Source organism: Coffea arabica, chromosome 3c, assembly GCF_036785885.1.
Source record: "Coffea arabica cultivar ET-39 chromosome 3c, Coffea Arabica ET-39 HiFi, whole genome shotgun sequence".
Classification (NCBI taxonomy): Eukaryota; Viridiplantae; Streptophyta; class Magnoliopsida; order Gentianales; family Rubiaceae; genus Coffea; species Coffea arabica.
The window spans coordinates 43,051,583-43,079,455 of NC_092314.1; the positions used below are offsets into that span (position 1 = coordinate 43,051,583).

General features: G+C 33.2%; 2 protein-coding genes across 2 annotated transcripts; both read left to right on the forward strand.

The window, feature by feature from the left end:
• The first annotated feature begins 954 nt into the window (after positions 1-954).
• On the forward strand, positions 955-10,458 carry LOC113736024 (UDP glycosyltransferase 9-like). The gene is made up of 2 exons (XM_027262980.2): positions 955-1,611; positions 9,605-10,458. Exons 1-2 carry the CDS (start codon positions 955-957, stop codon positions 10,301-10,303), a joined length of 1,356 nt encoding a protein of 451 aa, XP_027118781.1. The 3' UTR covers positions 10,304-10,458.
• Positions 10,459-12,137: 1,679 nt separating this feature from the next.
• LOC113736065 (UDP glycosyltransferase 9-like) lies at positions 12,138-15,887 on the forward strand. The gene is made up of 2 exons (XM_027263014.2): positions 12,138-12,875; positions 15,052-15,887. Exons 1-2 carry the CDS (start codon positions 12,219-12,221, stop codon positions 15,748-15,750), a joined length of 1,356 nt encoding a protein of 451 aa, XP_027118815.1. The 5' UTR covers positions 12,138-12,218; the 3' UTR covers positions 15,751-15,887.
• Positions 15,888-27,873: the final 11,986 nt, after the last annotated feature.

Below are 27,873 nucleotides of genomic sequence, written 5' to 3' on the forward strand. Positions count from 1 at the left end.
TTCTTGTGTCCCAGATGTAAATTTATTAAAACTTTATCATCTTATTATATTCATAGGTGTTAAATTATAAAAATTGTGATATTCTATTTATAACTAGGAAGATTTGTTATTATTGTTATCCAAACTTTCAAATTTTTCAAAAATTGAAAATGATTAAAAACTTATAATACGACAAAATATTATTACATATTTTACGAGATTATGTGAAAAGTCAAACTTTTTTTCATAGTATTTTAAAATGTATAAATAAAAAATTGTTTAAATTATGCCTATAATCATGTATTATACAGGTATATTACGAGTACTTACTAACTAAGGTACTAAGCATAAATCATTAATAAAACATCTTATTGTTATTTCAAATAAATTTCCTAATACTAGTTTGAAATATGTTTTAAACTAAAATAGTACATGTGTCTCATAAATCAGCAAGTTTTGATTATTAATCAAATTTACCATGTTATCAGTAAGAATTACTATTTATGTATAAAAACTTACTATTACTTAAATTAAACTTACTCTCTGAAAAGTAAGTTTGGAATATAAAGTAGTAATTTATTTATTTGAAAAGTAAGTTTAATATTTATTCCAATTTACTTTTTGAAGTATAAAAGTTACTAATTTATTACGGTTAACTTACTATTTTAGACGGGAAACTTACTTTCTTATCTTTTAATTGTTATCCTATTCAAGTGGATAGGCCCATCAAATAATCAAATGGTCATTAAAAGTACAACCACCTGTTATATTAGGTAAAAAACTATTTCGTTACCATAACTATCGTTACTAAAGCATTGTCCTTTGCGTAAAACTGTTTGGGACGGTTTTCTGATAACCGTTGGGCTGCTTGTCCCACTTGTCCCACTCCATCATTACTCATTATTAGTTTAGGTAGTGCTAAAATCAGAATAAGTAATAAAAAACGAAGAGAGAGAGGAGGAGAAGATTGATCAAATGGCTGAAAACCAGAAACCCCATCTTCTTGTCTTGCCATTTCCTGCAGAGGGCCACATAAATCCGCTGCTCAACTTCGCCAAACGCTTGATCCCAAAAAGGTTCAGGATAACTTTCATAATTGCAGTTGATTTCACTAAAAAATCAGCTCATGATACACAAGACTCATCATCCTCAGAGCTATTCAATATTGAGTACATTTCTAATGGCTCAAATGAAGGTGAAGAACCTGACAGCTTGGCAGGCCATTTTAGACGGTTACATGCCATAATGTCCAGAGATTTGGTGAAGCTTACGGAGAAACTAAACAGATCTGACTTCCCACCCAAAGTTCTTGTTTATGATTCAACCTTGACATGGGCTTTGGACGTAGCTCATCAGATGGGGTTGCTTGGAGCTTCCTTTTTCACTCAATCCTGTGCTGTTTCTACCTTATATTACCATTTGCAAGAAGAGAAATTGAGCGCTATTCCGGATGAGGAGCATTCATCGGTGCTGATTCCTCCGCTTCCATTGTTGCAGATTGATGAACTTCCTTCGTTTACCCAAGTCGATGACAAGGATCACACCATTGTTAAGTTGATGGTAGAGCAATTCTCTAATGTTGAGAAAGCAAATTGGATATTTTTCAACTCCTTTGATAAGCTGGAATATGAGGTAAGTTGCAAATTTTGGTTATGGCACAAATTTTACTGTTCTTGTTCAGGCTTTACACATTCTCTATAGGATTTCTTAGAAATTTTTACACTTATTGATCTAGATCATCAAATATCATCTGTTCTCTACACATCTGATATCTCCTCTTTTGTATTTGTCATGAATTTAGGCCCCTTACATCAAAGGTACTCTGAAATACTAAGATTTGAGGTTAATAATATTATAGTGAAAGAAAGTTCAGTTGTAGATTACAGAGCTTCTCTTTTTTTTTTTCCCGAAACGTTAGTTTGCTTGCATTGAACTATAAAAATAGAGTTAACAAATCGAGCAAAGGCCCGAACATATGTACATCACGTGCTCATTGACACGGAGGAACAAGAGCTTCCTCATCCAACAAAATGCCTAAGGCATATGAGCTAATATTAGCACAAACATCCTTATCATCATAATTAACTAAGCTAAAGGAGCACACTCGAAACAAAGACTTTAAACACAATATATTTTCAAGGATTGTTGTCAATCTGCAGTCTGAGGATTTGCCAAACTTGAGGCGCTTCAGTAGGTCCTTGTTGTGAATTTGTATACTGATGTTGCTCCAATGTCTGTCCAAAGCTTTGCATAAAATCAATTGAACAGCTGCAGCATCATCAATATTTTGGTCACCCGAGCTTCTGTCTTTTAAGGCCCACAACTCCTTTGCCTCCGTTTGCATCCTAGCAATGTCAACTCCAATTCCCAGCACTGCATGTCTTTGTGATCTTCTGGTTGCCATCTTCAGAATGATGAGGTCCTGGCTTTGTTGTGCATGACAGTCCTCTTCCAAAGTCGTCAGTGTTTCTGTTGTACTCCTAGAGTTCTTCATAGGTTCTAGATCCTCTAGTTCTAGCCACTCCTTGTGTGCTTTTTGAATAACACTACACGGATGGCTGCCAGTATGATGCTCAAACTCCCTCTTATTTCTGTCCTTCCATATCTGCCACAGTATATTAGCCGTAAGTCCCATGTGGCTTCTCCCTTCTTGCCTTTTCCTAGCCTCAGTAATTGTACTCCACCATCTTTGAAAGTTCCCTGTCTGGTCTTTAGCTCCATCCCATATTAATGGAGCTACTTTCCAAATCTTCTGTGCTAGAGGGCATTGCAGTAAGGTGTGCTCAATTGTCTCAGGCTCTTCTCCACATCCTTTACACACTGGATCCCCTAATGCAGCTCTCTTGTGTATAGCCTCTCTGACAGGTAAAACACCATTGATACACTTCCAGATGAAGATTTTAACTTTATGCTTGATATTGAGCTTCCACAGAGTGTTCCAAAGATGTTTGTTTTGGATACCACCAGCATCAAGGCTTGTTCCTGCATTCTCCATATTTGTTTTTGTGCCTGAACTATCTTCCATTAATCTCTTGTAGCCTGATCTTACTGTGTACACACCCCCTTCACTGTATTTCCAATAATTAGAATCTGCTCTACCAGCTAGACTTATTGGAATACTGAGTATACTTTCTGCATCAGATTTGTTGAAGAGTCTAAAGATTATATTTGTGTTCCATCTTCTGTTGGTGATGAGTTGTTGGACTGTGTCATACTCACAGTTTTGGGGTCTTGGAGTAGAAGGCCTGCCATTCGGGGCTTTTGGTATCCACTTGTGATCCCATATTTTAGTGCTGCTCCCGTCACCAATTCTCCGCAGTACACCTTCTTCCACCATCTCCCTCATACTTATTAGGCCTTTCCAAAACCAAGACGCACAGCCTTGAACTTTGCAATTAAAGATAGACCCCTTAGGAAAATATTTGGCTTTCAGGACCTTGCTCATAAGTAGATTAGGCTTGGTGATTATCCTCCAGATCTGTTTACCTAATAGAGCTTTGTTGAAGGCCTCCAAATCCTTGAACCCCAGTCCCCCTTCCTTTCTGTCCCTAGCAATTTTCTGCCAAGAAATCCAGTGCATTTTGTTTTTCCCATTAGCTTCCCCCCACCAGTAGTTTGTCATAGCTGAACTGAGATCTTTACAAAGTTTCTTTGGCAATTTGAAGCACGACATAGCATATGTGGGCATGGCCATTGTGACAGCTTTAATCATAACTTCCTTTCCTGCATTGCTTAACAGCTTATTCTTCCAGCCTTCCAATCTTCTATTGATGTTTTCTCTTATGTATCCGAAGATTTGGTCTTTTGTCCTTGAAATCACCATAGGTAGACCAAGATACTTCCCTTGCTTCACTTCTTCCATACCCCCTAGTATACTGCAAATCTCACTTTTCTACCTGCTCTCTACATTCTTGCTAAAGATCACAGATGACTTCTCTAAGTTGATCAATTGTCCAGAAGCTTGTTCATACACCTTTAAGATTCTCATGATTTCTTCAGCTTGCTGCTTATCAGCTCCACAGAAAATGAGTGAGTCATCCGCAAAGAAAAGATGAGTAATATTTGGTCCCTGCCTACTAATTTTCACGCCTTTCAAGCTCCTGTCCTCAACAGATCTTTGGAGTAAGTTTGAGAACCCTTCAGAGCAAATTAAAAAAAGATAAGGTGACAGTGGATCACCCTGTCTTATCCCTCTACCTGGCTTCACATATCCTTTTACCTCCCCATTGCAGTTGAAAGAGTATGAAACAGTCTCCATGCATCTTGCAATCCAGTATACCCATTTTTCACAAAAACCCATTTTAAGCATCATAGCTTTCAAGAAGTGCCATTCCACCCTATCGTAAGCTTTAGCCATGTCTAACTTGATAGCCATATACCCTTCTTTCCCAAGCCTTTTGTTTTTTAGATATTGCATGTATTCCTGAGCTATAATCACATTATCAAGAATTTGCCTATCCGCGATGAAGGCCGACTGATTTTTACTGATGCATTTGTCAAGAACTGGTTTCAATCTGTTAGCTAAAATATTGGAAATGATCTTGTACAACACACTACACAGACTTATAGGCCTATAGTTTTTCAAGCATGTGGGATTCAGGACCTTGGGAATCAGAGAGATAATAGTGTGATTAATGGACTTCGGCATGCAACCAGGCACAAAAAAATCTTGGACTGCCTGGGTTACATCCTTCTTGATCACGTTCCAGGATCTTTGAAAGAACAGGAGGGTCATTCCATCTACACCTGGTGCTTTATCCGGGTTCATGGAAAAAATGACTGATCTTATCTCCTCCTCAAGAACTGGTCTGGTCAGATTGAAATTCATCTCCTCAGTAATAGAATGAGTAATACCCCTTAAAACCTCAGAACTGTCTCCTACCCCATCACTGGCAAACAGATTTTTATAAAACAAGGACATCTCATCCACAATATCCTCCTCATTCTTTGTCCAAGAACCATCATCTCTTTGGACACTAGAGATTCTATTCCTGTTCCTCCTACCTCTCACAGACGCATGGAAGAATCTGGTGTTCTTATCACCCTCTCTAAGCCATTGTACTCTAGCTTTTTGGCTCCAGAAAGATTCCTCCTCCCTAAAAGCCTTCTTCAGTTGATCCTTCAGCTCATTCCTAATGACCCCTTTGTTCTCCAAGTTGGACCTCTCATTGTTTTCTAGTTTGCTCTTGATGTCCTTAATGCTAACCTTAGAATTCGCTTGGAAGGTGTTTTTCCACTTTAAGATTTCCACCCTACAATTTCTCACTTTCCTGGTCACTTTAAACATTTTAGTACCTTGTTCCTCCTTACTCCATGCCTTCTCAATAACTTGTTGAAAACCAGCCTTCTGAAGCCATCTCTTGTCAAAGTAGAATCTTTTATTCTTTTTCTTATAAGCAGGCTCAGAGTCCAACATAATCAAACTATGATCAGAAGAATAAGACTCTATGTGCTTACAAACCGCCCCCTCAAACTTCTGGCTCCATTCACAGCTACTAAGGCATCTATCTAATCTTTGCCTTACTTCCCCTAAATTATCCCAGTGGTTGCTCCAAGTCCAGGGGTGACCCTCGTAGCCTAAGTCCACTAAACTATTTTCTGCAATAAAGTCCTTAAAGGCCATGAAACTCTTCTCCTCTCTCTGGACACCCCCCCACTTCTCTTCATTAGAAATAATATCATTAAAATCTCCAGCAATGACATATTTCTCCCCTCACAGTCTTTTCCTTTCCTTTAACACCTTCCACTGTTGTTTTCTAACATGATCATCACAACTAGCATACACTCCTATGAACCACCACTCATCCTGTGGTCCTCTACCTCCAATTTTAGCTTCAATAGTAAAAGCTGTTTGGAGAGTAGTTAAGATTCTAACCCCCTCATTCCAAAACAGGCACATACCACCTGATCTATGCATAGCTTCAGTAACCACACTATTGTCAAACCTTAACCAGCTTTTAACTCTGGCCATGTACTGCTCCCTATTCTTAGTCTCACTCAGAAAAAGAATGTCTGGAAAGAGGAGGTTGTTAACCTCCCTCAACTGGGGAATTGTCAAGGGGCTCCCCATTCCTTGACAATTCCACACCACAACCCTCATAAGCACTTGGGGGCCCCATTAAGGAAGGGCCCCTCCTCCTCTTGGTCAGGCTCTAGAACTACCATCATCTCAAAAGATTTAGCTTTCTTACAGGTCTGACTTACACTTTCCTCGCAATCCATTTCATCATCTTTCAGTATTGTTTTCCTCTCCCCCCCACCAACCTGAATATTTCCTTGCCTATTCAGCTCTCTTAAGGGTCTTCTAGATTTGATAGGGGCGGTCACCTTTCTATTCAATCTAGCTGACTGCTTCCTAATAGCCTCCTGCACTTTTCCATTTTTATTAAACATCTCCTGTAATAGCATTTCTCCCTCTAGAGCTCCCTCCAAATTACCAGCATTACTAACAACTGGTATAGCCAGAGAGCTATCCTCCTCCATCTCAGCACAACTTTCTACAAGGGGGGTCTTGGCTGCTCCAACTACAAGAGCGCCTTTCTGTTCATCCTTACCCCCTAGCCTGTGCCTGCACCTCTTGTTGCCTAAGAGAACCCCCTGTGTGTACTTCCTCCTGAAAGAGACCAGACACTTCACCATCAACACTCAAACCATTCAGGTCTTTAGAAAGGTTCTGACGATCCTGCCTCTCCCTCTCCAAGACCTTATTCAACTCTAGTTGGTTCTTTTCCAGAACACTACTCGGCTGGGCTATTTCAACTAAATTTCCATTGAGGAACTTCCAGTAACGTTTATCCTTATCCACCTCAGGTCTGGATTGCTTGGTCTGTGGTGAGCTCTTAGTGTTTTCTGCTCTTAACCAGGGACCATACTGATTGTCCACATTTCTACCTAACACTTCTAGCTGACTAGTGCAAGTTCTCTCACCATGTCCTACGAACCCACAATTATAACAGAAATCAGGACATCTTTCATACTTAAATGCTACCCAAGTCAAAATTCCCTCAGTTTTTACTATGGTCCCTCTTAACAGGGGTTTTGACAAATCCACAGTCACAAACATCTTCAAATGCCTTCCTTCCTTACCCCCCATTTAGGGGATTATAACATCCTTGACTTGATGAAACACTGCCCCTATCTTACGACCAATCTCTTTAGTGATCCAATGAATCGGTAAATTCCACACTTGCACCCACATAGGAGCCAATTTAAAGGCTTCCATATTACCTTCTATACCTTCCATCCACCTATTCACCACCAGCATTTGGTTATCTATAACCCAAGGTCCTCCTTCCAGGATCATTTCCCTATCACCAGGGTTCGGTAAATTGAATTGAAAAAGGTTCGGACCCAGCTCTACTACTCCCAAATTTTTGGGATACCACCATGCTACCGTGACGAACCCTTTAACCCCTGTAAAGCTCACCACCTTCTCACCCATAATTCTACCTATTATACTATCCTTACACTCTCTAACCCCACTTTCTAGATCCCCTAAGTCCAAAGTAGCTCCAGTGAGTTCATTACCAGCTAAAGAAAATTTTTGCATCATATCACTCAAATCCGCCTCCATAGAAACAGTCCAAGGTCCTACGGGGAAAAAACTCACTACTGAGTAAGGAGATGAGAGGACAGACACCAGGAACAGAGAGGACAAGAAGAAGAGAAAGATGAGGGAGAAAACTACCGAACTAAGAGAAGCTCAGGGCACGGACACTGCTGAAAGAAAAAATGCATACCACCGAACAGAGACAAAAACCAGAAAACCAGAAAAACAGTAGCTTAACCACAATACGCAAATACTTAGACATGAATAGCTCAGGAATTAACAATAACTCACAGTTGGAACTGTGGCTGCGAGAAAGCGTATGCTATCAAGATCGACACAACTTGCAACTTCATAACTACGTTTCTTCTCATTCCTCTGCAACAGATGTTTCCATTACTCCAGTCCTGCCACTACTTTTTGCAATAACTCATGCCAATACTATGTCCGAACAAGAATCAAAAGCTAGTGTTTGGATTTTAGGAAGGTTGTTGAAATCTAGTGCATTACCGGGATTCGTGAGTTTAGGAGTTTGAAAAGTTTTGAAAACCCACCAATGGGGGGAAAGTTCTCTCAAGGAAAGAGAAAGGTGCTCTCAAAGAGAGAGAAGCTGGGCCTATAACTGATCGCGAACAAACGAGAGACTAGAAAAATGATGATTACAGAGCTTCTCTAACCAGCAAAAACACCGAAGGCAAAAGGTTTTCAAAAAGATAGGGATAATATCAGAAACCTCCCCTAAGGTTTCTCTTAATATCACTTTTCATCCCTAATGTTTTTAAAATATCACTTGTTTCCCTTCCTTTTGTTATTTGTGTAACAAAATTGTATAAAATTTCTAAACTACCCTTTTGCTTGCTAATTGAAAATACTCCAAAGCAGTTTTGTTTACTCTAAGAGAACCATCACATAAAAAACAATCTCTAATAGTATTACCGCTTTAAAATGCTATAGTCTATAAAAATATAAATTTCAAAATAAAAAAGATATTTATAAAGAAATATACTAGCACCAATTTAACTCTATATGTTCAAAACTAATTTTTTATGAACCTTATATTTTTTTCCAACTTCTTCTCAACCCGTGCCCAAGTCTTGAAATTGTATTGATCATTATAAAAATTAACTCAAAATAAACAAAGAAATCATAACCCATTCTATTACAATCATAAAAAATAAAAAATAAAAAATAAACAAAATTCAATTTACTCTATAAATTAGAAATATAAAATCACATGGCCATCCAAAAAAATGAGTATGAGAAAATGTTGGAGTAAGGAGAAGGAGAAGAAAGTGACTCTTATTTCTTTTCTTCTTTTTTTTTTACGCTCATTTATTTGATATGTATCAAGTGAATTATGTATCAAGTGAGCGTTAAAATGGTCTTTTTGCAGTTGCTAGGGGAGATAAGTGATTTTTTAAAATCTTAAGGGTACCAAGTGATATTAGGAAAAATCTTAAGGGAGGTTTTTCATATTATCCCAAAGAAAATGCCATGTTGGCAACCTAAAAATTAGGTAGTTTTAACTTTTAAGAGTGTATCTTCGACTTCAATTTTAAAAATTCAGTGTCCCTCTATTTTTAATGCGTTTGAATAGAAAATACCTGTCTTGATCAGAACACTTGGAGTAGTTTTCAATGCGTTTGAATAGAAAAATGTCAGTCGAGTTTTGACTGAGTTTACTCGCAAGCCACTTGATTCCTTTGTAACTCTAATTGTAACAATGTCAATTACTATAAGATAACGATCAATGTAAAGTGGTTATATTATTTAAAGTCGTACATCCAGTCCAAGCAGTTGCTCCCAACTCGAGAAAAGGTTGACAGTGCATTAAAAAGTGCACATGCTATTGCATTTTTGTCTTGCATTGAATAGTAATTCTAGTTAATGGTCATTATATTAAATATAAAGGCAACGAACGAAATTTGACCCAAAAAGTTTAAAAGAACTAGCATCCATGTTTTTTTTTTTTTTTTTTTTTTGCATCTATGTTTTTTTTTTATCCATTTTGCATCAAGTTTCCAGGCAATTAGGAGGTAATTCATCGCAATGATTTTGTACTCATCACAATACCATCAGGTGGCAAATTGGATGGCTAGAAAATGGTCGATTAAGACAGTTGGACCAACTATTTTGAAGGACAACAAACATCACGGGGCTTGTCTAGTCGAGATGAAGTCAGATGCTTGCCTAAAATGGTTGGACGAAAGAGATTGTAGCTCAGTTGTTTATGTATCATTAGGTAGCGTGGCTGTACTTGGAGAAGAACAAATGGAAGAGCTTGCTAGGGGCATAGCCAAGAGTGACCACCACTTCTTATGGATGGTTAGAGATTCAGAAGAGTGCAAACTTCCAGCCAATTTCGAGTCTGAAATATCAGAAAAAGGTCTAATTGTCAACTGGTGTCCTCAACTTGAAGTTTTGGCACATCAAGCCTTGTCATGTTTCATGACACACTGCGGCTGGAATTCGATGCTTGAAGCACTGATTTCAGGTGTGCCAATGATAGCTATGCCACAGATTGTTGATCAATTCACAAATGCAAAGTTTGTCGCAGATGTATGGCAGACTGGGGTTCGAGTCAAGGCCAATGACAAGGGAATTGTTACTAGAGAAGAAATTTCAATGTCCATAAAGGCAGTTACTGAGGGCGACAGCGCAAAGGAATTCAGAAGAAATGCTGAGAAGTGGAAGGAACTGGCACAAGAGGCTGTACGCCAAGGTGGAAGTTCTCATAACAACATTGATGAGTTCGTTTCACAAGTTTTAAGCGTCTAGTTAATTTCATTTAGCTACAAAATCAGGTCACGTGAAAGCCTCATAAGCATCTTTGGCAGACAATAGTATTATATTAGTTGATTCAATCAATTGATGCAAACCTGTCATGCTTGTGTACGAGAATAATAGAAAATTAATAAAGTTTATTGGATTAATCGAGAATAATAGAAAATTAATAAAGTTTATTGGATTAATCATGTAGATAATATAGTTCGCATTTTCATAATTTCTTTTAAGTATAGCTGTCAAACAAACTTATTTAACTAAATTTATCCATCCCCGCTCATGAATAGATGGGTATGTGTATCTTAAATTTTTGCATATGAGTATAAATGGGTTACCCAATAATACCCGTTTAATAAATGGATATTATTGGGTAACCAATCAAAGCCAATTAACCCATTTAGAATTGTCTTCTCCCAAATCTCCTCTCTTCCCCCACCCATTTTTTTTTTTCAAAATTTTCATTTTGTCATGATGTTAACTACTTTTGTTTCATTATTATTATTATTATTTGTTGGTTTTATCTTATCATTTTATTTTCTTTTAGTTTGTTAACTTACTCATTTTTCAGCATTATCAATTTATGCAAGTTTTAGCCTCTTTTCTTACTTTTCCAAAATGAAAATTTAAATTTACACACGAAAAAATGCTAGAGGTTCAAAATTTTTGGATTAAGTTTTTATGTTAACTTTTATAGTACTTAGTTCAAATTTTTATATTCTTATTGTTTAATTATTAAATAGTATGTAATTTTGCGACATAGAGTACGGATCGAAAAAAATTGATAATTAGGCTTATTGAGCATTATACGTAAATATTTAAAACTAATGATGGGTGCAAAAGATGGTATAAATTGACAACTTAGTTTGCAAAAATGAATTTAAATGAATTTACAAAAAATTAAAATAAATAGATTACAAATGGGTAATTGGGTTACCCAATTCATTTTTTGACTTACTCATTTATACCCATCTAATTAAATGGATATAAATGGGTTAACTCAATTATACCCATTACCCATTTTACCCAACCCAAACCCGTCCAAATCACCCATTTTGACACCTCTACTTTTAAGCAAACAATCCTAAGTCCTAAGCACCATCAAGGATAATTTATCTCAACACCGTTTCACTTCCTAGTATGTGCAAGAGAGATTACATGGAAATGCATGGCCAGTTTTCACTCTATTCAGTTTCTAACAGACTAGGCAGCACTGCAACAATATACTTCATGAAGGGGGTTATAAGCGAAGTTTTGATTTAATACTACTGTTTTCTTTTTCCCCATATTGTTTTCCTCATTGAGCTATCTAATTAAGTAAAAATTCAAATTCAAATTACTGTCAGTAAATCTAGATTGCTCTAAATGAGAGCAAATCCCAGGCATTGGTGTTGCAGTTATTCCAATTCAGTTTGTTCAATTGAATGGGCTACAATAGAGGAACTTCTATTTGAGCCTTTAGAGTGGAGCCCAAGAGCAGGCCTCAGCATTCTGCTGAGATTAAACTAAAATTAATGGCACGAATCTTGATTTCTTCGATATTTTTAATGGAAATAGAAAACTTAAACAATTTCTACATCTTTGAATATTTTTCAAGCAAGTGTTAAGTCATAAAAGTTGCAGTGTACTAATATCTCAAAGATCTTAAGCCAAAGACTGACTATTTAAGAGAAAATTACAAATCAAATAAGTAAATGAGTAATAGCAATATTCAATTTATCTAAAGTCAAATTCTCCACATTTATTAATACCTATCATGTATTAAATATATAACCATTTTACATTAATCCACTTGCCTTAAATGATCTTCATTAACATAGATCTAGGGCATCCTTACGCATTGCGTGAGGCTGAAAAAACTAGTAAGTAATAAAAAACAAAGAGAAAGACAGAAGAGCAGAAGATTAACCAAATGGCTGAAAACCAGAAACCCCATCTTCTTGTCTTGCCATTTCCTGCAGAGGGCCACATAAATCCGCTGCTCAACTTCGCCAAACGCTTGATCCCAAAAGCGTTCATGATAACTTTTATAATTCCAGTTGATTTAACTAAAAAATCAGCTCACAATGCACAAGACTCATCATCCTCAGAGCTATTCAATATTGAGCACATTTCCGATGGCTCAAATGAAGGTGAAGAACCAGACAGCTTGGCAGGCTATTTCAGACGGTTACATGCCATAATGTCCAGAGATTTGGTGAAGCTTATAGAGAAACTAAACAGATCTGACTTCCCACCCAAAGTTCTTGTCTATGATTCAACCTTGACATGGGCTTTGGACGTAGCTCATCAGATGGGGTTGCTTGGAGCTTCCTTTTTCACTCAATCCTGTGCTGTTTCTACCTTATATTACCATTTGCAAGAAGAGAAATTGAGCGCTATTCCGGATGAGGAGCATTCATCGGTGCTGATTCCTCCGCTTCCATTGCTGCAGATTGATGAACTTCCTTCGTTTACCCAAGTCGATGACAAGGATCACACCATTGTTAAGTTGGTGGTAGAGCAATTCTCTAATGTTGAGAAAGCAAATTGGATATTTTTCAACTCCTTTGATAAGCTGGAATATGAGGTAAGTTGCAAATTTTGGTTATGGCACAAATTTTACTGTTCTTGCTCAGTCTTTACACATTCTCTATAGGATTTCTTAGAAATTTTTACACTTACTGATCTAGATCATCAAATATCATCTCTTCTGTACACATCTGATATCTCCTCTTTTGTATTTGTCATGAATTTAGGCCCCTTACATCAAGGGTACTCTGAAATACTAAGATTTGAGGTTAATAATATTATAGTGAAAGAAAGTTCAGTTGTAGATTACAGAGCTTCTCTAACCAGCAAAAACACCGAAGGCAAAAGGTTTTCAAAGAGAAAGGGATAATATTAGAAACCTCCCCTAAGGTTTCTCTTAATGTCACTTTTCACCCCTAATGTTTTTAAAACATCGCTTGTTTCCCTTCCTTTTGTTGTTTGTGTAACGAAATTGTATAAAATTTCTAAACTACCCTTTTGCTTGCTAATTGAAAATACTCCAAAACAACTTTGTTTACTCTAAGAAAACTATTACCTAAAAAACAATCTCTAATAGTACAACCGCTTTAAAATGCTATAGTCTATAAAAATATAAATTTAAAAAATAAAAAAGATATTTATAAAGAAATACACTAGCACCAATTTAACTTTATATGTTCAAAACTAATTTTTTTATGAACCTTTATAGTTTTTCCAAACTTCTTCTCAACCTATGCCCAAGTCTTGAAATTGTATTGATCATTATAAAAATGAACTCAAAATAAATAAAGAAATCATAACCCATTCTATCACAATCACAAAAAGTAAAAGATAAACAAAATTCAATTTACTATAAATTAGAAATATAAAATCACATAGTCATCCAAAAAAATGAGTATGAGGAAATGTTTGAGTAAGGAGAAAGAGAAGAAAGTGACTCTTATTTATTTTTTTTCTTAAATTTTTTGAGACTCATTTATTTGATATGTATCAAGTGAACTATGTGAATTATGTATCAAGTGAGAGTTAATATGATCTTTTTGCAATTATTAGGGGAGACAAGTGATTTTTTAAAACCTTAAGGGTACCAAGTGATATTAAGAGAAATTTCAAGGGAGGTTTTTGATATTATCCCAAAGAAAAATGCCATGTTGGCAACTTAAAAATTAGGTAGTTTTAACTTTTAAGAGTGCATCTTTGACTTCAATTTTAAACATTCACTTTCCCTCTATTTTTAATGTGTTTGAATAGAAAATGCCTGTCTTGATCAGAACACTTAGGAGTAGTTGGATCTTGAGTAATGAATCACACCTCATATATGCTCTTCTCATGGCAAAGATCTATACGTACTTGAATAAAGGTTATATCTAAGGTATCATCTTGCTATTTTGAAGGAAAATTAGTTATCGGTTGTAACTAGAGTTGCAAACGAGTTGAGTCAAGTCAAGTTTTAATCTAATTGAAACGAACTCGACTCAATTTTACCAAACTCGAACTTGACGAAGTTTCATATAAAACTTGTGTTCTAGTTTCGATCTCAAATTTGAACCTAGTCGTGTTCGAGGTTGAGCCTTTTAAAAAAAATTAAAATTAATTATTTTATTTTTTGAATGAATAAAAAATCATTTTTTCCTAATAAATAATAAAAATATTAGGGATATTTTACTATTAAAATAAAAAATAATATATATGTGTATATATTTATATGTATATATATTGAGTCGGCTTGTGAGCTATCAAACTAATTTTTCTATGTTTGGACTCAAATTCGATAGCTCTGACTTAGTTGGTTCGAATTCGATATTGATCGAATTCGAATCGAATTTTGACTGAGTTGACTAGCAAGCCACTTGATTGTTTTGCAACTCTAGTTGTAACAATGTCAATTACTATAAGATAACGATCACTGTGAAGTGGTTATATTATTTAAAGTCATACATCCAGTCCAAGCAGTTGCTCCCAACTCGAGAAAAGTTTGACAGTGCATTAAAAAATGCACATGCTATTGCGTTTTTGTCTTGCATTGAATAGTAATTCTAGTTAATGGTCATTATATTAAATATAAAGGCAACGAACGAAATTTGACCCAAAAAGTTTAAAAGAACTAGCATCCCTGTTTTTTTTTTTTTTTTTTTTTGCATCTATGTTTTTTTTTTATCCATTTTGCATCAAGTTTTCAGGCAATTAGGAGGTAATTCATCGCAATGATTTTATACTCATCACAATACTATCAGGTGGCAAATTGGATGGCCAGAAAATGGTCGATTAAGACAGTTGGACCAACTATTTTGAAGGACAACAAACATCACGGGGCTTGTCTAGTCGAGATGAAGTCAGATGCTTGCCTAAAATGGTTGGACGAAAGAGATTGTAGCTCAGTTATTTATGTATCATTAGGTAGCGTGGCTGTACTTGGAGAAGAACAAATGGAAGAGCTTGCTAGGGGCATAGCCAAGAGTGACCACCACTTCTTATGGATGGTTAGAGATTCAGAAGAGTGCAAACTTCCACCAAATTTCGAGTCTGAAATATCAGAAAAAGGTCTAATTGTCAACTGGTGTCCTCAACTTGAAGTTTTGGCACATCAAGCCTTGTCATGTTTCATGACACACTGCGGCTGGAATTCGATGCTTGAAGCACTGATTTCAGGTGTGCCAATGATAGCTATGCCACAGATTGTTGATCAATTCACAAATGCAAAGTTTGTCGCAGATGTATGGCAGACTGGGGTTCGAGTCAAGGCCAATGACAAGGGAATTGTTACTAGAGAAGAAATTTCAATGTCCATAAAGGCAGTTACTGAGGGCGACAGCGCAAAGGAATTCAGAAGAAATGCTGAGAAGTGGAAGGAACTGGCACAAGAGGCTGTACGCCAAGGTGGAAGTTCTCATAACAACATTGATGAGTTCGTTTCACAAGTTTTAAGCGTCTAGTTAATTTCATTTAGCTACAAAATCAGGTCACGTGAAAGCCTCATAAGTTGATTTAATCAATTGATGCAAACCTGTCATGCTTGTGTACGAGAATAATAGAAAATTAATAAAGTTTATTGGATTAATCGTGTAAATAATATAGTTTGCATTTTCATAATTTCTTTACGTATAGCTGTCAAACAAACCCATTTAACTAAATATATCCATACCTGTCCATGAATAGATGGGTATGAGTATTTTAAATTTTTGCATATGGATATTATTGGGTAACCCATTAAATCCAATTAACTCATTTAGAATTGTCTTCCCCCAAACCTCCTCTCTTCTCCCACCTATTTTGTTTTTCAAATTTTTCATTTTGTCATGATGTTAATTACTTTTGTTTCATTATTATTATTATTTGTTGGTTTTATTTTATCATTTTGTTTTCTCTTAGTTTGTTAACTTACTCATTTTTCGGCATTACCAATTTATAACAAGTTTTAGCCTCTTTTCTTGCTTTTCCAAAATGAAATTATAAATTTACACACAAAAAAAATACTAGAGGTTCAAAATTTTTGGATTAAGTTCTTATGTTAACTTTTATAATACTTAATTCAAATTTTTTATATTCTTATTGTTTAATTATTAAATAGTATGTAATTTTGCGACATAGAGTATGGATGAAAAAAAATTGATAATTAAGCTTATTGAGCATTATAAGTAAATATTTAAAACTAATGATGGGTGCAAAGGATGGTATAAATTGATAACTTAGTTTGCAAAAATGAATTTAAATGAATTTACAAAAAGTTAAATTAAATAGATTATAAATGGGTAATTGAGTTACCCAATTCATTTTTTGACTTACCCATTTATACCCATCTAATTAAATGGGTATAAATGGGTTGACTCATTTATACCCATTACCCATTTTACCCAACCCAAACCCGTCCAAATCACCCATTTTGACACATCTACTTTTAAGCAAACAATCCTAAGTCCTAAGCACCATCAAGGATAATTTATCTCAACACCGTTTCACTTCCTAGTATGTGCAAGAGAGATTACATGAAAATGCAAGGCCAGTTTTCACTCTCTTTAGTTTCTAACAGACTAGGCAACACTGCAACAATATACTTCATGAAGGGGGTTATAAGCGAAGTTTTGATTTAATACTACTATTTTTTCTCCCCATATTGTTTTCCTCATTGAGCTATCTAATTAAGTGAAAATTAAAATTAAAATTAGGGTTATTATCACTTTACCCCCTTAAACTATATCACTACTATCAGTTTACCCCCTAACATTATCTTTTAGTCACTTCACCCCTATAAGTAATTCAAGTCAACATGTTAAAAAATTTTAGACAGAAATACCCTTTTATTCTATAGCATTACTACACTGTTATTATTACTTTATTCCTTTAAATTATAGTGATATAATCAATTTAATTCCAAACATTATTTTCTTGGCATTTTACTTCATCGTTAATCTAACTACTATGGTAAAAAAATTTTAAGTATATTTACCCTTATATATATATATATAACTAAAAATAAAAAATTTAGAATGATTATTCTTCTTTTTTTCACGTTAAGAGATCCAAAAATATAAAAATAAAAAGGTTTTCTCAAATTTCTTTTTTCAACTTATTAATGCTACGAAAAGAAAAAGAGATAGGAAAGAAGGAGATAGAAAATTAGATTTTGCAAAGAAAAAAAGTCTAACATTATCATATTAATTTAAGGTTGTTGGGATTAGGATTGAAATCTGGTGGTAAACAGTGAAGTGAAATAATTTTAAAATAATAAAAGTATTTAATTCTTTCTTATTTGCATTTTCTAAAAAAAGAATTGAGCTCTCTCTCTCTATCTCTCTCTCCCCCTCTCCCTCACCCTTCCGATCTTTCTATTTTTTTAACATTAATAAGATTGCCAAGAAGAAAGAATTAGTACTTTGACTTTTTTTTCTTAATACTAAAGAGGAGAAGAGCCACTCTAAAATTTTATTGTTTTTATTATATAAAGAGGAGGGTACTTTCTTTTAAAGTTTTTTAACTTGCTAAGTTAGTTTAATGGTGAGATAAATTGCCTAAAAAATAACACTATAGGGTAAATTGATAATGAGACTATAGTTTATGGGGGTAAAATGATAATAACTTTAAGGGCTAAACTTGTCTTTTTACTTTAATTAACAAACTCGGTTAAGTTTGACCGTTAGTTTTGGGAGTAAAGTGACTAAAAAATAACGTTAAGGGGAAAATTGATAGTGGCACCGAACGTTAAGGGGGTAAAATGATAATAACCCTTAGAATTACTGTCAGTAAATCTAGATTGCTCTAAATGAGAGCAAATCCCAGGCATTGGTGTTGCAGTTATTCCAATTCAGTTTGTTCAATTGGATGGCCTACAATAGAGGAACTTCTATTTGAGCCTTTATAGTGGAGCCCAACTCTATAAGATTTGTGCCATAGGGCAGGCCTCAGCATTCTGCTGAGATTAAACTAAAATTAGTGGTACGAATCTTGATTTCTTCGATATTTTTAATGAAAATAGAAAACTTAAACAATTTCTACATCTTTGAATATTTTTCAAACATGTGTTAAGTCATAAAAGTTGCAGTGTACTAATATCTCATTAGTAGACACATAGTAATATGTAGGAGAAGAACAACCCTAAAATAAATTTTGTGATGCTATCAATGCAGGTTTTACACAGGATGATAATTAATTTATTAAGGCATATTTAGTCTTATCCCAGTAATTTTAAACAACAAAAAATTCAACGAGGTTACCTGTTTAGATAATTAACTAAAACCCCTAGACCATTTTCTTACCTACTTTCCCTTTGTTTTGATCTCTTGCGTTTGCTCCTAGATTTTTCTTCTTCCCTTTTTTTAATTATTTATTTTCGGAGTTGAAATCATAGTTATCAAATCCAACATGATGGTTCAAGCGGTCAACTCGATGAACCAATCACTTAATTAGGTCGAGTTACTAGTTGGACCAGATAAGAAAGTAAACCATTGAAAAATCAATGACCGATTGATTCAACCAATGAAAATCGGAAACCTGATCACTTTTTGCATAACCCAGTAGTTTCATAAAATTCGTAATATTGGGTAGTGAGCTTTTTTGTTTTCTCTTAACTTTTTTTTTTTTTGGTAAAATTAAGGGATTGAAAACATAGTTGTTAAACCTAACCCAGTTCAACAGATCAACCTAATGAATTGGCCATTTCAAGGGGCCTGGTTGCTAATTGGACCCTGTAAGGAAGCAACCAATTGAAAAGTTAGCTGCCTATCAGTTCAACTCGTAAAAATTGGAACCCTAGCTGCTTTTTTGTTTTTGGCAACCCGATGATCCCTCAAAAAATTTGGATTATTATGAATTAATTCTTACAGATACTCAATCTGTAGAAATATTCCCAATTCCAGACAGAAAAAATCCAAATATAATTAGCCACTCAAAATGCATAATAAAGAAAGTTTGTTCCCCAAATGAATGGACTTCTCTTTATTCTAAAAAATCCTTTTCAGTAAGGTTCATTCCAGATGGATTCACATATCAAGATTACAAAATGGCATGGTATCGTGCTTTTCTTTTTAGACCATTCAATCATTCATGGTTCTTCACGTTCAAAGAAAATTGCAGCAGAGAATTTCTAATTTGGTTCAATCACTGGTGGAAATGGTTTGGACCACAGCCAGAGATATTACCTCCAAATGTGCTCATGGGAATCCTAGAAATCTTTGTAATTGATTTTTATCTTTTATTTCATCTGGAAATTTAGTAGCAAATTCTAAGGCTCTATTAATTGGTTTTATGGTTCCTTGATATATATTATGTCCTAAAAATCTTATTTTAGTTTGGAACAATTTCATTTGTCTTAATTTAGGAAAGAAATCTGCTATATAATTTAAACATCCTAGAAATCTTTGTAATTGATTTTTATCTTTTATTTCATCTGGAAATTTAGTAGCAAATTCTAAGGCTCTATTAATTGGTTTTATGGTTCCTTGATATATATTATGTCCTAAAAATCTTATTTTAGTTTGGAACAATTTCATTTTTGGAGCAGAAACTACTAATCCATTTTTCTTAATTACTTTTAGAAATATATTCAAATGTTTAAAATGTTGCTCCATTGATTCAGAAAATATTAATACATCATCAATATAAACTATACTGAATGAACTATAAGGATATTTTCTCCTTTGATAAATTCTATTTCAAAATCAAATACAGATAAAATAGCTTGCCATCTAGCAAATATTTGCTTTGAAACTATATTTTGAACATCTTTTTGTAAAATTTCTTTTGCAGATTTACAATCTATTCTAATTAAAAATTTTTTATTATATAAATCATCTTGAAATTTTGATATGCATAAAACTATAGATAAAATTTCTTTTTTAATAGTTGAATAATTCTTTTGAGGGTCAGACCATGTTCCTGAATGAAATCTAACTAATTCTTCTTTTGAATTGTCTACTCTTTGTTTTAATATACCTCCATATCCTAATTCTGATGCATCTGTTTCTACTATCATAAATGCTTTAGGATGAGGTAAACATAAACATGGTAATGATTCAATTTTTTCTTTTAAATATTTTATTTTTTGAGTATGTTCTTCTGTCCACGGTTTTGGGTTTTTCTTTAATCTATTAAATAATATAGAACATTCTTGTCTTAATTTAGGAAAGAAATCTGCTATATAATTTAACCTAGAAACTTAGAGTATTATGGAGTTCAAAGTCCCGTGGATATTTTGCTGGAGTTTCAAAATTCATCAAGAGCTTGAAAAACCACTTCCAATGTCATTAGTTAGAGAATTCAAAATTAAATGGTGGACAGGATTCAACCAAGAATTCGGAGATCAAGCAAATGTCATCAGATTCCTAACTACCGGAGATAAACTCAAATGGACCAAACCAATATCTACTCCAACAACTTTTGTACCAATTACAACAAAGTCTTCACCAACTCCAACCACTACGGCACCAACTCCAACCACTACTCCAATAAAGAAAGAAAAAGAAAAAGATACCGAGATGGTATCCGAGGCAATCTCAAATGACTTTTTGATGAAAAAGATGATGCAAGATCCAAGGCTACTCAAAGAATATCTGGACTACTTACAAAAGCCGGACAAGAAAGAAGACACCGACAAAATTGACGAGTCAGCAGAATCATCCGAATCTACTTTTGATCCATTCGGAGGACCATGCGGACAAGATCCAAACGACTTTTGAAAAAGAGGTCGATCACTTTTGAAAAAGATGTCGGCCACAAATGAAAAGAAGATGAAACTCAAATGAAGAAGAAATGAAATTCAAATAACAAAGGCCCGAGCCTCTATAAATTGAAGAAAAATTGCAGACTGAAGGCATCGGGAAAAAACTATCAGAGCAAAAATCTCTTTGTATCAAAACCTCTCAACCACTCTCACCTACTCTTACCTACTCTCAACCACTCTCAACCACTCTTGTATTCAAGCTATTGTATAGCATTCTCTAAGCAGAATTTTAATAAGAAAGTTCAAAGATTTCTGCATTCAACAAAGCTTCCGTACGCAACTCAAAAGTTTTATTGTAAGTCCAAATCTTTATGCTTATTACAAGTTTATATTGCCTGGGTAGAAGTGGAAGTTAAAAGATGAACAAATTATAACCTCAATACACCCTCCATTACAAGAAGTAAAAATTAATATAGGACAGGGAGAAATAATTGCCTCACCTTTTAAGAAGGGAAGAGAAGCGGAATCAAGTACAAATAATTCAATAAATCTAGAAGATCTTAAAAAAGTTTATCAACAAAATAATTATACAAATCAAATCCTTCATACAATATCTCAACATATGGAAGTATTAAATACTAAAATAGATACAATAAAGAAACCAGAATTAAGATTCCCAAATGATATTTCAGCATCTCATTTTAAACCAAGAAGCCTGACAAGAGAAAAAGAACAAGACTTAGTACAAAATATTAATAGTCAAAAAATAAATACTACATATAATTTATTAAATAAAATATCTCAAGCTTTACAAAATGTAACCACAGAATCTAAACCTTCAACTCCAAAAATAAATACATTAGATAAAATAATAGAAGAAAATTCAACTGAAGAAATAGAAGATATATCTGAAGAATCTATAGAATCAGAAGAAGAAGAAGAAGATATAATTTTACCTATAGAAGATCGATTTGAAGAAACGGAAGGAAATCAAATAAATAGAATAAAAAGAAAAAATTATAATAAAAAAAATGATTGGAAAATAGTAAGTTCAAAAAATTATTATCCTAGACCTAGTCCTCCAGATATTCAATATGAAGAAAGATCAAAATTTAGAACTACTAAATATGATGGAGATTCAATATATGAATGGAATATAGATGGCAAAGCTGAATATGAAGTATTAAATAATTTGCAAGAAATGGGAATGGCTAGATTAGCTTACAAAATTAAAAATATTCAAGAAAGAAATATTGCAACATTATTAGTTTCAGGATTTACTGGACAATTAAAAAATTGGTGGGATAATGCTTTAACATTACAAGATAAATTATCAATATTAGATCATACACAAGAAATTGAAGATGATCAAGGAAATATTCAAATACAGTCAGATGCTGCAGAATTTCTAATAGTAACAATAGTCATGTATTTTATAGGAAATCCAAAAGAAGAATTAAAATCTAATAAAACATTTTTAACAAACTTAAGATGTCTAACATTATCAGACTTTAGATGGTATAAAGATATGTTTTTAACAAATGTATTAAGAAGACCAGATTGTAATGCTTCATTCTGGAAAGAAAGATTCATAACTGGATTACCAAGTTTATTTTCACAAAGAATAATGGATAATTTACAAAAAGAAATGGGAACAGATGTAGTTTCATTCGAAAATATTACTTTTGGACAATTATTTGCTTTTGTAAAAAAGGAAGGATTAATGTTATGTTCAGAATTAAGATTACAAATAAAATATGGATCAAAAAGAAAAGAAGTAGGATCATTCTGTGATGCATTTGGAATTAAAAGAATTAAATCACCATCAGCCTACAAAAAGAAAGTTAAAAAATATTCTAAGAAAATAAAATATAAAAAACCTAAAGAAAATGAACCAACTAAGAAGAAAAGATTTATTAAAAAGAAAATTGTTTGTTACAAATGCGGTAAAATAGGTCATAAAGCAAATAAATGCAAATTGAAAGAAAAAATTACAGAAATCTGTGCAAACGAAGAAGAAATTAAAAATAAAATAATAAATTTATTAATAAATGAAACAAATCAAAGTTCTGAAGACGATTATTATGATGATATATCTAGTTCAGAAAGTGAAGAAAATAATTGTAATTGTTCTAATACTCCAAAATATATACATGTTATAACTAAAAAAGAAGATAAAGAATTTTTGTTAGATATAATAGAAAAAATTGAAGATCCAATAGCTAAAAAAGAATATTTAGAAAGATTAAAAAACTTAATTATTCAAGAAGATAAAATGCCAAAAATAATAGAACCTTTTAGTATTTCTAAATTAATTGACAAATATCCAAATATAAATATAATGAAAAAAGAAACTACTAAAGATCTTCAATCTGAAATTAATAATTTAAAAATACAAGTAAAACAATTACAACAAGAAATTATAGAATTAAAAACAAAAGATTTAGAAATAGAAGCAAGAATAGCATTAATAAAAGATCAGCCCTCAACCTCTAATTCAAAAACAGAAGAAATAATAATCTCAGGAAAATCAATAAAAGAAGATCAATATTTAAATACTATAGAAAGAATGACATTTCAAAAATGGTTTGCTTTAGTAACTATTACAGTAGAAGATTTCAAAGAAACATTTGTAACTCTAATAGATAGTGGAGCTGATATAAGTTGTATTAAAGAAGGAATAATCCCCACTAAATATTGTGAAAGAACAAATGAAAAACTAATGGCAGCGAATGGAGAAGATTTAAAAGTAAAATATAAATTTACAAAAGGATCAATATGTAATAATGAATATTGTATTAGACATAATTTTATAATTGTAAATAATATAAATTATGATGTAATATTAGGAACACCTTTTTTAATACAAATATATCCATTTTCAGTAAGTAATGAGGGAATTTCAGTAAATATAATGGGAAAAATTGTTACCTTTAAATTCTTAACTCCAATAATACAAAGGGAATTACAAACATTGCAAAAATCTTCAATATATAAAACAATAAATACTGTTACTAGAGTACAACAGCAAATAAGTTATATTAAAGAGGAAAAATCTTATTTAAAAATTGAAGAACAATTAAATGATATTAAAATACAAAAAAGAATATCAGAACTAGAAGAATTATTTCAAAAAGAAATTTGTGCAGATATTCCTAATGCCTTTTGGGATAGAAAACAACATATGATAGAATTACCTTATGAAAAAGATTTTAATGAAAAAAACATTCCAACAAAAGCTAGACCAATACAAATGAATTCTGAGTTATTAGAATTTTGTAAGAAGGAAATAAAAATACTAATAGATAAAGGATTAATAACACCCTCAAAATCACCTTGGAGCTGTGCGGCATTCTATGTAATGAATCAAGCTGAAAAAGAAAGAGGAGTTCCAAGATTAGTAATAAATTATAAACCTTTAAATAAAGTTTTACAATGGATTAGATATCCTATTCCTATTAAAAAAGATTTGCTTAATAGATTATTTAATGCAAAAATCTTTTCAAAATTTGACTTAAAATCAGGATATTGGCAAATAATATAGACCCAAAAGATAGATATAAAACAGCATTCACAACACCTTTTGGGCATTATGAATGGAAAGTTATGCTATTTGGATTAAAAAATGCACCATCAGAATTTCAAAATATAATGAATGATATTTTTAATCCTTATAGTTCATTCAACATAGTTTATATTGATGATGTATTAATATTTTCTGAATCAATGGAGCAACATTTTAAACATTTGAATATATTTCTAAAAATAATTAAGAAAAATGGATTAGTAGTTTATGCTCCAAAAATGAAATTGTTCCAAACTAAAATAAGATTTTTAGGACATAATATATATCAAGGAACCATAAAACCAATTAATAGAGCCTTAGAATTTGCTACTAAATTTCCAGATGAAATAAAAGATAAAAATCAATTACAAAGATTTCTAGGATGTTTAAATTATATAGCAGATTTCTTTTCTAAATTAAGACAAGAATGTTCTATATTATTTAATAGATTAAAGAAAAATCCAAAACCGTGGACAGAAGAACATACTCAAAAAATAAAATATTTAAAAGAAAAAATTGAATCGTTACCATGTTTATGTTTACCTCATCCTAAAGCATTTATGATAGTAGAAACAGATGCATCAGAATTAGGATATGGAGGTATATTAAAACAAAGAGTAGACAATTCAAAAGAAGAATTAGTTAGATTTCATTCAGGAACATGGTCTGACCCTCAAAAGAATTATTCAACTATTAAAAAAGAAATTTTATCTATAGTTTTATGCATATCAAAATTTCAAGATGATTTATATAATAAAAAAATTTTAATTAGAATAGATTGTAAATCTGCAAAAGAAATTTTACAAAAAGATGTTCAAAATATAGTTTCAAAGCAAATATTTGCTAGATGGCAAGCTATTTTATCTGTATTTGATTTTGAAATAGAATTTATCAAAGGAGAAAATAATTTTTTACCAGATTTTCTTACTAGAGAATTTCTACAAGGACATGGATCGTGAATTGATGGCTCAAAGAGAAGAACGAGAATATACCAATTATTTGAGAGCTCAAAGGGATTCTCCCAAACTCCAAAATAAAGAAAAAGATATCCAATCCAGAGGATATCAATATTTTGCTCAAACCAGTTATGGCAGACAAAGTATTCCAGCCCATCAGATTCCTAAATATGACACCATATATATTCGAAAAAGCCCTTACGCTACTATCACTCCTCAAGAAAGAACATTTCTTATTCAAAGAGAGATTCAGAGAAATACCATTCGAATCAAAGTCATGAAAAGAATTGAGAGAAGTGAGGAATTTATTCAATACCACAGAGAACAAAATAAGCAATTATCTAATCAACTTAAAGATATTGTTTATTAATATTGCAGGATTATGGATTCAAAAGCAGGGAATTCCAGGCCAAAGACTCCTCTAGATTATGAGATGAGTCTTACTCCTGTTACTCAAAACAGATTCCAACTCTTATCAGATTTTCCAGCATTGACTTATAGTCAAGCTGCTTGTACTCCAACTTCTTCTCAAAAACCTCTTCAACAGATTTCAAAGACCCCAGAAAAATCTAATGAAAATACTTATTTTACAAAGCCATTTACCCAACACATTACTCTAACCAGATTCCAAGAAGTACCTTTGTATTCTACACTCAATCAAATTACCCAAAGAATCTTTCCTCAAAAGTGTTTTTGGCAACCCGATGATCCCTCAAAAAATTTGGATTATTATGAATTAATTCTTACAGATACTCAATCTGTAGAAATATTCTCAATTCTAGATAGAAAAAATCCAAATATAATTAGCCACTCAAAATGCATAATAAAGAAAGTTTGTTCCCCAAATGAATGGACTTCTCTTTATTCTAAAAAATCCTTTTCAGTAAGGTTCATTCCAGATGGATTCACATATCAAGATTACAAAATGGCATGGTATCGTACTTTCCTTTTTAGACCATTCAATCATTCATGGTTCTTCACGTTCAAAGAAAATTGCAGCAGAGAATTTCCAATTTGGTTCAATCACTGGTGGAAATGGTTTGTGACGGGTATTTTTACATACATGCAAGTTAAAAAACCGAATTACACCCGTTCACTGCAAGTATACAGATCAACTAGTAGTTTAGGGTATATATCGGGTCGATCCCACAGGGAAGAGTGAACAATTACCGGTATTATTAAAGCTTCTCTATTATTTAGACTATCAATGAATTATAACAAATTTTACCTACTCAAATTATACAAAATAACAAATAAAAGCTCCTTAGGTTGTGGTATCCCTAACTACTCATGCAAGTGCTATATTTGGATCATTAATTACTACATTTAGGCTAATTATGGTGTAATTTCCTTATGCATTTGAATCCTACTTTCGTAGTGAATCAATTATACCTATAACTAATCCATACCTATTTTCATGGTTATGAAATTAGCTACAAGTTCATTTCTTCAATGAAATTACATGATATGAATCACTAAAAACCACATAAGTGCACCTCTACTTTCGTGAGTGTACTCCTTATGTTTAGCACTTCTTGAACTAGTGTTAAATCTCAATTTTCATTGCAGAAACAACACCTGAGATCATCACAATCAATGGTACCAGATTAATCATGATTTAAGAAGCCAAAGTGCTAAATAACTTGCTCAAATCATAGCAATCAAATAACCAAATAATAAACACTAACAATCATAGAAAGTTCAACCAAACCCAAGGTATAAACTTTAAAAACACATATTAAACACAAAATCCAGAACTTGTATATTAACTAAACTTGGAATCAAATACAAAGATAAAGAGTTTGGAAGGAATACAACCCTTGTCACATGAGCTTTCTTCCTTGCCTTCTTCATCCTCCATCTTCATCCTAATCTAGATAATAAACAAGAATGGATGAACTATACTACTCTATACTAAGCTAAACTAATAATAGGAAGATGAAAGAGCTACATTTCTGCAGACTCCAAGCTTCTCCCGTATGTCTCTCTATCTCTTACTCTATCATCCCCTCTTCCATTTTGCAATGAATTTGGCTATTTAATGATGAAAGGTGGTCAAGAAATGAAGCTTTACACTTTCTCCTTACAGCTGGTAATGTCTCTCACATGTCTAGCATCACATGTGAGTTGGTGGAGGTGAAGTTGAGTTTTACGCGTATAAAGCAGCCTTTTCTGACCAGTGATCCGAGCTGCTACAGTGCCTCGGATCCGTATGGATCCGAGCTCGGATCCACTAACCCAGAAACAGCCGAGGGTTCGGATGAATAGTGGATCCGAGTGTGGATTACTTGCTCTGTTTTTGGCCCAACTTCAACCGATCTTTTCTTGATGTTAGAGGCTGAACCAGCTCATGCCTAAAACACGAAAGTTGTAGCCTTTTGAT

Excerpts from the sequence above, each read along its gene's own strand:
- LOC113736024 (XM_027262980.2), top strand. The coding sequence starts at position 955 with ATGGCTGAAAACCAGAAACCCCATCTTCTTGTCTTGCCATTTCCTGCA. Across the intron at positions 1,612-9,604 it reads TTGATAAGCTGGAATATGAG|GTGGCAAATTGGATGGCTAG; the intron begins GTAAGTTGCAAA and ends CAATACCATCAG.
- LOC113736065 (XM_027263014.2), top strand. The coding sequence starts at position 12,219 with ATGGCTGAAAACCAGAAACCCCATCTTCTTGTCTTGCCATTTCCTGCA. Across the intron at positions 12,876-15,051 it reads TTGATAAGCTGGAATATGAG|GTGGCAAATTGGATGGCCAG; the intron begins GTAAGTTGCAAA and ends CAATACTATCAG.